The 15,818-nt window shown below is 34.0% G+C and overlaps 1 protein-coding gene and 1 long non-coding RNA gene across 3 annotated transcripts in view; one reads left to right on the forward strand and one right to left on the reverse strand.

Annotated features, from left to right (window-relative positions):
* Window positions 1-15,818, reverse strand: part of LOC150096562 (uncharacterized) — a 197,838-nt gene that overhangs the window by 178,163 nt on the left and 3,857 nt on the right. The window lies entirely within an intron of this gene.
* The window catches only part of LOC150096563 (sodium-dependent neutral amino acid transporter B(0)AT3-like), a 292,659-nt gene that overhangs the window by 166,685 nt on the left and 110,156 nt on the right, over window positions 1-15,818 (forward strand). Inside the window, exons 3-5 of the mRNA XM_090408129.1 lie at window positions 1,348-1,736; window positions 1,952-2,259; window positions 14,231-14,392. Of these exons, the coding sequence (XP_090264255.1) occupies window positions 1,388-1,736; window positions 1,952-2,259; window positions 14,231-14,392 (819 nt within the window). The 5' untranslated portion in view covers window positions 1,348-1,387. The remainder of the gene's footprint in view (window positions 1-1,347; window positions 1,737-1,951; window positions 2,260-14,230; window positions 14,393-15,818) is intronic.

The following is a 15,818-nucleotide window of genomic DNA, read 5'->3' on the forward strand; positions in this document are numbered from 1 at the left end:
TTCTTTGTGGAAAGGACATCTGCGACCCTTTCCTTTTCTCTAGCAGAAAGTGTTTCACTCCTAAAACCCACTGAGGTACGGAAGGGACTACGGTGTCAAAATAACGTCACATGTGAATAACTGACTAGCCGAGTACACATGGCTTAGCATTCGTCATTCCTAGCTAGCAAATAATTTCACCATATCCCTCCCTGGATGAATCAATGTTTTCTTCAGAGCTGGCCATTTGATCTCCAGAATTAGTTCTTGTTTTTAACCTCTTTAATTTTTTACTGAGTAATATTTGTATTTTGAGTCTGTAGTTCACCTCTGGAAACTGCTTAACTTTAATTATTTTTACGACTTTTTTTTACATAATTTCTTTTGTCGGCGTGATATTGTGATATTCATTTCTATCCTGCTCAAAATAAACGATGATCATTTCCAACTTCTAATCTAATCTAATTTATATAGAATCTCTAGAAATTTATATTATATCCATAATTGAATGAATAGACGAAAGTTGTTTAAGGTGCTTATAAGAACGTTTATTGAAAATCCCGACGACTCTCAGAATGTTTATCGGTGCGTTTACACTGTCTGTACATTTTAAGCCATTGAAAGTGTGACTTTCTTTTATTATGAGTTTATCACTTAAATGATGAAGAGACATTGAATTTATCCATTAGTCATTAGTACAAATGTTCAGAATTGATTTTATGTTATGTAGACTTTGCAATAGCATTTGTTGTAATCAAACTTAATTGTGGTCTCAATTAAGTTTGAGTTTATAATCTGTAGGATTCTCGCTCAAGGGCTTTCAAATTATGGATCGTAACATTACTCGATCTGGGTTAGAATCCCAACCTTCTTATTTAAATATTAAATCAGCCCGAGTCTGACAGTTATATCTTTTATTTAAATTTAACGAAATGAAATTTTATTTTAATTTTATTTTACTTTATTTCTGTTTAATTTCTCTATGCATCCGGGGAATCTCACGCAAATTAACAGAAAGGGGGGGGGGGGTAAACGATTCTCTGGTGTATACATCATCAGACGAATTCTTCATTATAAGTACGTCATTACAGACGACAAAAATATATACAATTAGATCATACAGTTTATAAACTGTATGATCTAATTGTATATATTTTCTATATATGTACTAATGTATTCTTTTATATATGTACTAATATATGTGCTAATGTAAAGTAATGTATATATATGTACTAATATAAACTGGTTATAAACTGTTTATAAATCCTGTTAAATTAATTAATCAATAACATAAAATTTAAGAACTGCTGGCATTTATTTTATTTTATATTTTGGTATTTCAAATATTATTTTTAAATGATGTTATAGGTGTCTTGATTAGGCAGAGTTGGCTACTTAGACCTCAACGATGCAGAATATAATGAGAAAGCAAGTGTCAAAAGGAGACAGCCTTCCTGACAGCGACAAAATGGAGTTGCGGGAAATGGAAGGTCCGCTCATCGTCGAAAATGGAAATTTGAACTATGGTTATGGCAGCACTAATATCGCTTTCGAGGGCGACGCGAGCCCAGGGTCTCAGAGTCGTGTAACACTTGATATGGCATCTGCTGAGGACAAGGGAGAATTCCGGCCACAAACAGGGGATCAGAGAGAATCATGGGATAGCAAGCTTCAGTTCATCTTAGCAACAATAGGATATGCTGTAGGACTTGGAAATGTATGGAGATTTCCATATCTGGCCCAAAAAAATGGAGGTGGTAAGTAAATGATATTTTCCAAATATGTAAACCTCGACAGTGCACAACAATATTCTTCTATGATGGAAATCAGTAATGTAATAATTATTCGACAAAATCATACCTGAATAAGACTCTCATAAAAAATTTAATCCGTCAGAATATTTATTCAGTATTTATTCAAGCACAATTACACATTCAATAATTTTAATAATTGTCTTCATTTATATTTCCAGGAGCATTTCTAATCCCTTATTTCATCATGTTAGCTGTTGAGGGAATTCCTGTGTTCTACATGGAGCTCGCTGTAGGACAAAGGCTACGAAAAGGTGCTATAGGAGCTTGGAATTTGGTATCACCATACACTGGCGGTATCGGTATCACCAGTGGTGTGGTATCTTTTAATGTAGCACTTTATTACAATACCATTATCGCCTGGTGTCTCTACTACTTCTCTCAGAGCCTCCAGAGTCCTCTTCCATGGTCAGAGTGCCCCAAGGAGCACCTTGCCAATGGCTCACTTGTAGTAGTTTCAGAATGCGAGGTAAGTACACAGTTATGTATATTCACCTGCGATCACACGTACGTATGTGTGTGATCCACTCAACGTTATATGTATAATATTTCATATGATATCAAATAAAATTAAATGAAGCAGCCTTAAATCTCCATAAATAGCGATAAATGAAATAGTATGCGAGCAGCAAGGCAATTAAATTTACGACTACGTGTTGTTCCTCTATTGTAGTCCCGCCCCCGGCAAACTCTATTACTTCCACTCTGGTCGCCTATGCACCCCTCGTCAACACTTCCAAAACACAGCCAATAGCCCTAAATCGATTTATTCTCCCATTCTCCAACTGCTTTTCCTGATTATCTCTTCCCATCAATCAGCTCTCTGCACCCTAGTCTATAAATTGTCCAAAATGCTATTCACCTCTTACGCAGGCAATTTTTTTTTTTTTAAATCTGTGACAAATACTCATGATACATTCATATTTCTTCTCTTTTTTCATCTAAATGATATCCAGTAACTCTCAAAATAGCATATGTAGAAAGTATTTTACCTTGGGTATAATAAATGTTAAAGATACCAAAGTTTAAAATAGCTTGGTATCTTTAACATATATATATATATATATATACACACACAGTGGTGAACTGTGGAAATTTTAACAAAGGGCTCGAATTGTCGAGCAAAAAAAAAAAAGTCGTATTTCACACAAAAACTCTTATTAATACAGCTTTTATGCCAATCAAAAAGTATGAGGGGGACAATCAACCTATAAGGGCTATCATTTTTAAACAAATATTGCATGATCTAAATATGAAATATTTGCACACAATCATCTGTGTTAATTTATCTTACATAAGAAAAATTACTTAACTATCAAAATATAATAAGAATAAAATCTTTTATAATCGCACATATGCAATAGTCCATATTTTTTATAAACAAAATAAATTTCTTTTGTTTGAGATAGAAGTTTTTATGACAAACAATCTATAAAGAATAAATAAATATTATCTATTGAAGTACGTTATATTTCTCTTTTGTTTTTATACTTCAAGTAATAATCAACGGTACCAATCACAGGGCATTATTTTATAGTCCAATTTATTTATATGTGATTACCAGAAATGAATTCTAATTTGTAAAATGGTGATAAAAGTAACTATAATATTTTATTTAATAAAATCACTTTGTTAGGTTACCGTATGAGTTTGTCGCTTAATATATTTCATAATATTATGTTTTTTTTTAAAAAAAAAAACATAAAAAAGTAAACAAGAAGAACAAGGGGCTCGCAAATTTGAGAAAAATTTAACAAAGGGCTCGGGCGAGCTCCTGCAAGCCCCTTATAGCTTACCACTGTATATATATATATATTATTAAAATCTCACTATCTCTACTGTTTTTCTGCTCACTCTGACATTTACCAGCAGTACTGCTCTTTTTTTTTACTAGAAACGAAAAAAAGAGTGAAAAAAATAGTAAAGCACATTGCTGTCTGTCTCAAAAAAGAAAAAGAAGCCTCGAACTAGAAACGATAACACCATACTGCAAGGCATATGGAAAAGCAATTCATGCAGATCTTCACACGTTGACTTTCGTATCGCAACGAAACAGCTGCCATTATTCATTGCTTATCTTCAGAAAAATTGCAACGTTTACTTTTGCTTATACTAAGCATTGTGTTTTGAACGAATATACTCACGCCATCTGGTGTTGAGTAAAAGCAAAACAAAACTTCGGTATCAGAAAATCAATAGATAAATATCAGGTCTATCTCTACAGTACTGTTTTAATAACATGATTTTTTTTCTCTTTTTTTTTTTTTATAATCTGTACTGTTTAATTGGAATAGATAGGTTCTAAATGCATCACTGACATATTCTTGCAGCGGCATAAAAACGACTTTTTACCTTCCATGTACACACGATCTCAATGGGTTCTCTCTCTTTACGGTTCTGAATGCTCCTGAGCTGTTTTATTGGCCACTAACAACGGCTTATCTTTGCCTCCCTCCTCCTCGTGCCTTGGGGGACTCACTGTTTTCTTGATTCTGTGACTGTTTAAAATAGGCCAAGAAATCGTGCAATATTGGTGGGCAGTAGATGGCGTCGGTGTAGTTTTGTGGAGACAGAGAGTTGTAGGGCACACGAGCCATCCCTCGATGAGTCTTTGGACTCCCTGGAAGTGTCACGTAATCATAAATAAATAAATAAAATAAGAATTTGGAATTCATGATAAAATAATTCACTGCCTGAATAAAAGACAAACTTGATAAATGGAGGTTTACTTTTTCATATTTACACCGACAAATGATTGCATTCGAGTACAGCAATAACGCGCTTTACGGCGATCCGCTCATATGATGCTTTTCAATTATGACTAATTCCCATTTATACGACGCTGCATTCATTCAGGCGACGGTTTCAGCTACATGACGCTTCAGTTGAATCGACCGATGTGCAGTTTTCGTGAACTATTTGTTAACGACGTCGTTTCTCGTTATATTTCGTTGTTTGATGTGAATTATAAGCCGTTTATAACTATTATTATATTTGATTTTAAAAAAATTAAATGTAAGGATGCTACTGCGCAAGTGAAAAGAATAAGACGCGTAAACCTATTACATTAGAACGCTACGATTAAACTTAAATTTAGTGACGTTGGTGTATCAAACATTGCGATAGGTAACAGGCTTACTTACTACGCACTACTGCTGTTACAGTTAAAAACAAAGATAAAATTTTTAGTGTAGTTAAAAGTGCTACACTAGTTAATACTAGACTTATCCGTAAATTACAATTGTCTAAATGTAAAAACTTTTAATGGTGTAGATCGGAAAGTTGACGTGTTCCCTTAAGCCAAGATATTCGGAGTAACTTTTTTTCATTCAGTCAAAAAATCTCTGGTCAACTAATAAAAAAAAAAATATATATATATATATATATATATATATTTATATAAATACAACGTTTTTATGTATCGATTATGTGAGGCAATTTGTACCTGTAATTTCCAGTTTGTTTAAATAATTCAATGTTTATTAGTGTTCCTTTCCTTTATAAATACCTGAAGAAGGCTGCTATATGCCGAAACTAGTAGTATTTATCATTAAAATCTTTATATTATATGTTATCTCGGTCTTGGAGTCATTAAATCTATTTTTATCAAATATATATATATATATATATATATATATACAGGGTGTTCGGGATAAATTTGACATATTTATAATTAATTATATTTTTCCGTAAGTTACATGTATTAACACACACTTCTCTTCATTTAAAAGTTTGGACCCTTCTTCATTCATATACAAGATGTCAGAAAGGATGGATAGCTGGAACCCACCTGAATCATGGAAGAGAATAACTTGTATCATGATGATTCGTGCCCGCCATCAAAATAAGGATATTACGACTGCTGCCCAATGCTCCCTGAATACAGTAAAAACAATCAGGCATGAACTAGAGACTTGCAATGGTGACTACGAGGATGTAGCAAGAAGAAAGATCCCTAGCAGACGATCTGATTGCGTTCGTACAGCAGAATTCCTCGCAAATCTGCAGGAACAGGTGTTGAAGAACCCTGGCATTGGAATTCGGGCTTTGTTCGTGGAGTTGCTAACTGTAGTCAAGCCCTGGATAACAAGGGTAGCCAATGGTAGGCCGTATGTATGGCAGCAGGATTCGACCCCTTGCCACACCTCTGGGAAAAGTCAAAAATGGTTGTCTGAAAATTTCTACGACTTCACCAGTCCAAATGTTTGGCCTCCAAACTCCCCAGACCTTAACCCCATGGATTATTTTGTATGGGGCGCAGTTGAAAAAGACACCAATCGCACTTCCAGTAATACAAAAGCCCAGTTAATGGATAAAATTAAAACAGTTTTTGCGGCCCTTCCCAGGGAGACTGTAGCATCAGCTTGTTCGAGGTTCCGAAGCAGAATTGAAGCTGTGATCGATGCTAATGGTGGTTATTTTGAGTAAATCTTGTTGATAGTATTGTAATTAACTCTGCCTGTAATGTTTTTTTGTCAATTCATTAAATTTAATAGATACAAAGAAGATTTTCTTTTTCCTTACGAAACTGTCAAATTTATCCCGAACACCCTGTGTATATATATATATATATATATATTTATATATATATATATATATATATATATAAATATATATGATATTTATGTTACGCGTCGGTTTAATTTATTTCATAGTGTTACTCCATTCTCTTTTACTAGTAAACGTTGAGTTCCATGTACCGTTACACATGTCCTGAAGAAGCCAAACAGAACCGCTGATGAAACTTGTAGACAATTGTATATATTTTTCAAAAAATCTCTGGTCAACTAATAAAGCCAATATAAAGTTCAAGTTTAATATTTAATAAGTGACCAAATACAGCATAGAGATGAAGAGTATATTTTAAATCACAACACGACGTTTCATCCTAACTGCACATTTCTTCAGGTGTTTACAAACTAGTAAACTAGTAGACAAAACAGTAAGGACTAAAAAAAGATGACAAGTGTTATGCAGTTATGGAAGAAGCTGATGTTATTTTAAACTATTTCTAATTGTTCAGAACGTTGTGCCTGTTTTACGCGTCATTTGCGAAGCGTCTTGTGGGTCATCTGAAGAAAGCACATGTGATGATAAAGCTGAGGCTTCAAATAGTATTCAATATCTAGAACGTGTTCAATAAGTTTCAAATGATTTTTCTCTCTGTCCGTAACGTTTTTAAGCAGTCACATATGGGCTAAATAAAATTTATTTACTTCAGATACGCAAACGAAAAATTTAGAATAATTTTCCATGCAGTGTGTGTGTGTGTGTGTGTGTGTGTGTGTGTGTGTGTGTGTGTGTGTGTGTGTGTGTGTGTGTGTGTGTGTGTGTGTGAAATTTAGTATTAATACAGTATTAAATTTCATTGCATTCCATCACCCGAGGACCGAGTTATATTTACTTTGCGTAATTTTGCAGCTGAAAATGGTCGGCCGAAAATAGAGATATCCTTGGCATATTTACTTTAAATATCCTGTCGAATAAAGTCGTAAAAATCCATCCAGTCAGCCAGAATGGACTTTTGATATTATATATGTGGACAGACGATGAATAAAATTAATCTAATAGGTTGTTATGCTTTTAGAGAAATGCAGCTAAAAAGAATGTCACCGTAGAAAATACAATAAATTGCTAAAAGACAATAAATTGCAGTGTGCTTACAACACAGTTTTTGTTGACTAATAATGGATCTCAGTTCTTATTGTTAATATGTTCCAACCAATTATTCGATGTTTAGGAGTGTTCATCAAACTAGCTAGCAGAAGAAACCAGCCTCATGGGCTTGCATGGATTTTTCCGCCTTATCGCGTCTTTCATCTGCTAATAAAACGTTGACAGATTATGGTGAAAAATGATGTAGGAAATAGAAACCGCAAACTCAAGTTTTATTCTAGATAGCATAGACTGATATACCACTTAGCAAATCCTCATTATATATAACTCTCCATTTATAAAGAGTGGTTTTATAAATTCAGTATATAGAAAAGTCTTCTTCTACTTTAGGTCGTACAATAACTTTGGAATTATGCAGCCACATCAAAATAAAATTATTATTCGTGATAAGTAATAACATGGTAAGTAGTCTATTATTCTACAAGATTTCAGCACCTGAAAGACTTTTTATCATTAAAAGCAAGCTACGTAACATTTCTAAGTATATTATTCAACTCTATCCGATGTAAAATTATAAACGTAAACAGATGAGAATTCATGGAGTGTGGAGTATCAATATGCGGTGAAACATGATAACTTTCTTTGGTGTGTTTTATCAATAGTATTTTTCTAGTGATACTTAGTGATACTGAATGATATACACAGTTGTTGAAGCGAGAAAGGATTTTGAATTAGGTGCTGAAAACGTATCGTGATTTATTGTGATTCGTAAAATACATTCCTGCTGCCTAAATATCAAATTTCAAGAGGAGTTATTACGAGTGTCCATGGATGGATGGATAAAACACACTTTTTTTGTGGAGTGCACTTAAAACTGAAATGGGTTATTCAATGGGTTACAGTAAATTGGAAATTACTTTTTAAACGATTTTCTTATTAAATTTATTATATTGCGAAAGTGGTAATCATAAAGTTCTTAGTTATGTTGCTATAAAGTCCTTTTTTATATTGTTAGTCCCGATAGGAATGGGAGGATATAGCAAGATCTTCTAATCGCCATTCTGCTATTGTGTGGGTCGGTGATTGGATGATACAGTCAACAGATCAATTTACATGTTAAAGATACCAAGTAATTTTATAACCTTGATTTTAATCATTTTTCCTAAGTAAGCAAACAGACAAGTAAGTCAAGTTTGCTCCTGAACGTGGTTCAAGACATTGGTGGTGGTGCAACACCAAGGCAACTCGTGGTAAAGATGAATTAAGTTCTGATCACTTTCCTTCTGTATTTCCCATAAATGTAAAACACATCTCTTAGGAGATGTATGATGTTATACATTATGGGTGGAAAGTGATAAGAACTTGGTCCATCTTTACCACGAGTTGCCTTGGTGTTGCACCACCACCACCATAAGTCTTGAACTACGTTCAGGCGCAAACTTGACTTACTTGTCTGTTTGCTTACTTGGGAAAAAGGATTAAAACCAAGGTTATAAAGAGTGGTTTTACTTGGTATCTTTAACATATATTATACCCAAGGTAAAAAACTTTTCAGATCAATTTACAGCTGGTTGATCCAGAAAGATGGCATATGAGAAATCGTTATACTATTGGTAATCGAAAACAAGATCACGTACTGCATAGCTAATTTGGTAATGACGATGTCCTTTGGTGAAAAGAGGCAGATTCGAATCCCGTTGTGGACGCCATGTACATTTATATTTTATAACTACTTTTCAACTGAAAGTGAGTTAGGTGGTGACTTTTTTTTTTTTTTTTTTTGATTCTGCAAATCAGACCGATTTACCTAATTTTCCGTTTGCTCAGAGAAATATCAAGTCGGCTGTATTCAAAATTCATGTAAATCCCTAACCAGATGGATCAACTCATACATTGATTCAAGAGATAAAGAGGGAGGAAATGAAGAGACACTCTATCAGTATTAGCAACGATATAATTGGAATATCGAAGCGTTCGATCACGTGAATCCAGATTCACTCATTTCTGATACAGGTAAGAACTGACAACCCATGAGGTAAAACTCACTTCCAGTGTACAAGCTCAAGAATGTGAAAAACGATATGGTTTTGTTTATATTGCAATGATTGAGAAAATGTGTTATCATTTTAATAAGTACTTAGGGCTTAATTTCGATTCTCGTCGTGACGAGAGGAATTTTATGTTTTTTTTCAAATAAAGGTGAGTTAGTCAATCGCATGCAGAGGTGGTGAGGAAATCCTGAAACTCGGATTTTTAATCCCATGTACAGGCAAATCGGCTTGAGAACACACGTAATTTACAGACAAAAATATTAGTGGTGGTGGTGGTTCTAGTAGTACTGGGAGGTAGACGGCATTGTGTATAGAAGACGATAGCAGCATAGGGAGTTCTGCTGCCATCATCTTATATACACAAGTTGCTGGATTAAATAGTGGAGACGGAGAGTTGGAGAGTAGAGTGCACTCCCTCAATGAGTCCTTGGACTCCTTGGAGTCTTCAAGTAATAATAATAATAATAATAATAATAATTTAAATATTACTTTTCATCATATCCTGCAATGCGACAGTTTTATCCTGAAGGCAACGACTACTTTCAAGGATGATGAGTGGCTTCAGAACATGATGAAACTAGTCCTCTTCCTGAATCTTCATCACTCTTTAGATCTGAACCGTCTGCAGGGTATTAAACCGGAGCAGCAGACTCTCAGATCACCATCACAGAAGGGCCTAGAGGCAGTTCTTGTCACTGGAATCAGGATAATTGTATAATCTAATATAATACTTCTGTACGATCTGGGATAATATAGGCCCATGAATAATATTTCAAACGGCTTTGAGACACAACAGAATCCATTTCATTAAAACCAGTGAATTTAATCAGTGCATTAACTTTATCAATTTCGTGTTCTCTGCCGGTTGGCCTGTTGTACAGAATGAACCGAGTTTCCAGGAGAATAAAAACCTACCTGAGATCGAGTTACCTTCTGCGGAAGAGCCCCATAACATTCCTTCACGTCCTAGACGGGATTCAAACTTAGGACTTGCAATGGAAAGACAAATGTCGTGACATCCCGCGATTGCGCCTACAAAAGCACTCCCTCTGTAAGAGTGTTATATCATTCATTTTATATCACAAAACAGAGCTATATCTTATATAGCTCTATTTTGCGATATAAAATGAAAAAAGCCACGAAAGGTTATAAATATATCGTACATTATTTATTAGATAGGTGGGCTGTCACTTTCAAACCAGCCATCAGTTTACTAGCCAACATAAGCCTACAGACACAACAGCTGACAAATTCAATCAGCTTCACCGACTGATAAGTAAAATGTTTTTCAGGAATATACAGGAAAACCTCGCTTAACGCGATTAACTAATCAATCAATTAAAGCGCGCTAAGTGAAATCGCATTAAGCGAATACAATAAACAATAGGAATAATTATAATTCATCCATCAGTTAGCATAAATTTGGGAAAAAATTACACTATGAGCAATATTAGAGGATTTTATTAACTTTGATGAAAATCATCAAAGTTAATAAAAATCAATTGCTTAAATTTTTATTTAATCTCTAAACATTTGATTGAGCTACTTTTTTACAAAAAATTAAGTAAAGATGTTTGAATCGTGCTCGACGTTTTCATCTTGTCATGTAATTTGCATAGCTGGCGATCGCTTTATCAAGAATTCGGCGAACTTCGAAGATTCCGTTCCATACCAGGATCAGCATCAAACAAAATTTCCTTAGCATACTCAATGTGATTGAAAACTAGCTCAAGTTCTTTTGTACATAGCTTCTTAGTCGTAACATTCTCTTCTTGTTCGCACTCCTTATCATCTTCTTATTATTATTATTCACGCCGTTCTTCTAACGTTGAAGGAGATCATTCTCGCTTAACTTTTCTGAATGGGAATCGAGCAGGTTTCTCACATCTTCATTATCCAGTTCATTAAATCCAATTTCTTTTCCAATTGTACTGATTTCTTCAATAATGTTAAATCTTGGATTTTGTGCACGATAAACTAACATAGGATTGAGTTTAAAGTCGCCTTCTGCATCGCCTCCTAATAATAGCGTAAGACGATCTTTAAATAATTTGTATCCTGGTTGAGATGCTTCAGTTTTAGCTAGCAAACTTTGTGTTGGTATACTCTTCCAAAAGAGACCAATTTCGTCTACGTTGAATATTTGCCGATCGTCATAATCACCCTCATGAATTATGCTTTGTAATTCTTCAGAAACTTGGCCGCAGAATCTTTATCAGCACTAGCAGATTCCCCAGTTATTCTTACGTTATGCAGTCCTGCTCGATTTTTAAGACTGTCAAACCATCCTAAACTCGCAGTAAAGCTTTCACATTCCTCTTGAAATTTGGTCTTTTTCAATGAGGTAAAAATATTGAGAGCTTTTGCCTGAATATTCCCTGTACTAAGCTCAATCCAGAGTGACAAAAGACGCTCCATCTCGATCATTAAGCTTCTATATCGGGTGATCGATATGCTTAAAGAAACAGTAGGAACTTTTCCTTGTTCTTTGTATTCTTTGCTCTTATTGAATATAGTTCTAACTGTAGAATCGCTGTATCCCAGGTGTGGCACAATCATTGTATTACTAGCGCCACTTTCACGTCTCTTAATGACTTCCAGCTTTTCCGCTCACTGCAGATTGGCGACAAAAAAATCGAGTAATAAAATTTCGCATAACGTAAAAAGTAGCGTTAACTGATTAATCACTCGTTTAAAGCGGGAAATAATATTTCATTCAACCGCACTAACTGATTATCGCGCATAACGAATTCACGTTAAGCGAGGTTTCCTGTACTTACGATTTCGAAGCATCTTAAATTTACGTTGGGCGATTTATCCTTTTTTGTTTCTCTCTCCTAACTACTGAAGCATCACTGCAGTAAGCACTCCATTAAAATGTCACATAAATACAGTCATTTGGCATTTTTATACGCTTTGGAACAATTACTTAACTAGATTGAAGATATGATATATAAAGCAAATGGTACATCATCGATCGTCAAAGATTAAAGGAAAGCCTTATGTCAAGAACTATTAATGTTCTTTCAAAACCTATTTATAGCTTTACTAGGGGGGGAGCAACGTCCCCCTGGCGCCTACGGACCAAATCCCCCGAGTTCCGGACTGGTAGGCCGGTTCTCCTTGAATTCAGATGACTCGAATTTTGAAGACTCGACACTCAGGGTAGCCCCTGAGTTTCAAAACGTTTCAAAAAACGTGACCTACAAACGTGACATAAAAAGGCTTATCATTTTATATATATAGGGTAGATATATTTAAGAAGCTGTCTTTATATATATATATATATATATATATATATTTAAGAAAGCTGTTATTTTTGTCTTTGATCATTTCCTTAAGTACAGGTGTTGAAGAAGAACTGAATCTGCACAGAACACAACTGAATGAGTATACTCCTGTAGCTGCAGTAGCTATTATCTAGTGAGATTTAAGCGTATTATAATTTAGGCGGTCGAAGAGCACTTTCTTCTTGAGTACAATAAAGGTGATTGTGACAGATTTATATTAGCGATAACGTCAGTTATTATTATTAGTAGTAGTAGTAGTATTTTTATGTGACTACAGCAACGGAAAGTTATAAATACGAGTCGTACACTAGTAGGTAGGTTGACTGAGGCTATTTTCTACTTTAATTAATTTCATATATTTTTTAATATTTTTATTTGTTTACATAATCCATATATCCAGATATAGAGGTCAAACAAGGAACTTTTTCAACTCATTCCAGGCCTCCACTGGGTGGTGAAATTCATCTAAAATTATGCTAAATTATGACATTATATGCAACATGAACCATGAAGAGAAAAGACTAAGAAAAATTGCTTTGTTTTGTTTAATATTTTTAAAAATATTTTAAAATTGTTAAATAAATATTAAAAAACAATGATTGATGAAATTTATTTGTTTAATACTATGTGTAACATCGGGTTTTTTATTGTCTCGTTCTAAAAGCATGAGAATAAAGAGCCAATCACACTAAAAATAAGGTTCCTAATCTAAAAACCAGAATCGGACTAAATACTGAAAAGGAATGAATTAATTTTCAGTTTTCCTTAGACCATCCTATTCAAATAACTGACTTCTTGCTGTTGGATGCACTTAGTATCTAATGTATAACTATATTATCGTTGGTTTTCAATCTTTACACACGCCCCTGTAAAACAGGAAGAGACTTACTGTGTTTTCTATTCCCAGCGTAGGTTTTCACATAAGGGACGACATAACTAGTATTACTCCAATGAAACTTGTACTGATAGCCACTATGACAATACGAAAATAAACCTGGAATGCACTTTTAGATTAAAGAAGCATATATTAATGGTTCATGGAAACTCCAATGTATTTGAAAATTTTGATTTTTTGGGAGTATGACAGAGTTGGTTTTTAGGTTTTATCCTCATAAAATGCGTCAGTTTTTCTTCTTTCATATTTTCAAACTTAACAGAATTATATACGAAGTTATTAAATTAATCACTTTTTTTTATTAAAGGACAAACTGAATAAATAATCAGAAATTAAAAATAAGTAAAACCAAATCAAATGCCTGAAACAACAACAATAAAAAGAAACTTAAACTTAAAATTGTAATAAATATTTAAAATCACGATTTACTATTATAGGTACAAAAAAAATAGGACTGTTAATATTTGAACAAGAAATTAACTTAAATCCCTAATAAATGTTCGATAAAGAATACGATATATAAGTAATGACGAATTTAATTTTCAGTGAATTAGAGTCAACTACTGTAATGCTCTTTTTTATTAATAGAAAAGCACTGCTACTCAGTATTTCTGGTACCGGAAAACATTGGATATCAGCGGTTCCATCGAGCGGCCGGAAAGATTCAACTGGAAAATTGCACTTTGTCTTCTAGCTGCTTGGATCTTGTGTTATCTTTGCATGAGCAAAGGTATTGCTTCCTCAGGAAAGGTAAGTAATAAATTTTCGCATTACTTTACATATTACGATTTCGAGGCACTTACTAACTGCGCCACCCGTTACATTCCATGCTACTTTTTTTTTTTCATATTAATATACGAATGGATTTGAGTTAGAATACGTAACAGGTGGCGCAGTTGGTCACTGCTTTTGTAGATTCTACAAACAGAAAAGCCTCAAAAAAGCATTGACTGGCTGTATTCCTTTTGGTTGTCAACACAAGAATCTTAAACAAATCATGACTTAAATGAGGTCACTTTCTAAAATATAATGAATATGAAGGAGATAATGGCACCTCTATAAAGAAAGTAAAGTATTATTGGATAATTTCTAAAGACAGAGAAAGAATATTATTAGGAAAGCGATCGGGAGTGGGCATTCTGAGCCCGCTAAAAAACAAGTCTTTCATTTTGTGTGTTTGGGTTAAATATATATAATTTCTTACTTAAATAATAATTATTATTATTAATTTATTTATTTTTAATAAGAATTTAAATTATAAGTAAGACAGGTGTGACGAAAAGTAATGTTTGAAAAGTTTTTCAATTGAAAAAGTTTTTGAATGACAATAGCATGTCCAAACAGGGCCGAATTTAAGGTTATTGCCCTCATCCCCTAAGCTGTAACTTGTAAATTAAGTTGCAACTTTTAAGTTACAGTTTTTTTTTGGGGGGGGGGGGGGGTGAACAACCTTTTAAACTGTAACTTTTAAGTTAAAGCTTATTAGATGTATCTGTATTGAGACGGAAGTCCCTTATAATGGGAAGCCCTTAGCAGTAGCTTGTCTAGGTTATGCGTAAATCGGCGCTGCGCCCAAACTGGCTAAAATATCCGTGGAAATGATTTCGCGTAAAACGTACTGAATTTTGATATAAGTCTGAATGTTCGATGCGTTTCTTTAGAAGCATGGGTAGGTTGGTGAGCTTATGTCATCTACTAATGGGCACAGAGGAACTCCAACTCTGCATTTTCAAAACATCATATAATGTAGGATTTTTTTTTTTTATGTGGTTCCCTTAAAGGTTGTCAGCGTATAGTGCATTAGTGCATGAGTAGGCTAATGATAATTTATTCTATTTTTATTAATTTTTATTCCATGGGTGTATATTCAGGGTATGCTAGGGTATATGCTATATTCAGGGTATGCTAGGGTATATGCTATATTCAGGGTATAACAATATCATTAATATTATGTTTTGGCATTTATTCCTGTTAAAGACTCCCCTAATTGTTTCCTGGCTTCGCATGATTCCTAAAATTAAACAAATCATTTTCTGTAAATAATTTATAACTTCTTTGCCATATTTACAATGTGAAACAGTGTTCACCATCTACTGAATATCCCGTTTTCTGCCAGAGCTTTCGTGGATTACATAATTATAGTCGAAGGAGATTGGAACTTGTGTATAAATAAGTA

This window comes from Typopeltis vanoorti, chromosome 18, assembly GCF_054136105.1.
Source record: "Typopeltis vanoorti isolate ZY-2024b chromosome 18, IOZ_Tvanoo_1.0, whole genome shotgun sequence".
NCBI classification, from domain to species: Eukaryota; Metazoa; Arthropoda; class Arachnida; order Uropygi; family Thelyphonidae; genus Typopeltis; species Typopeltis vanoorti.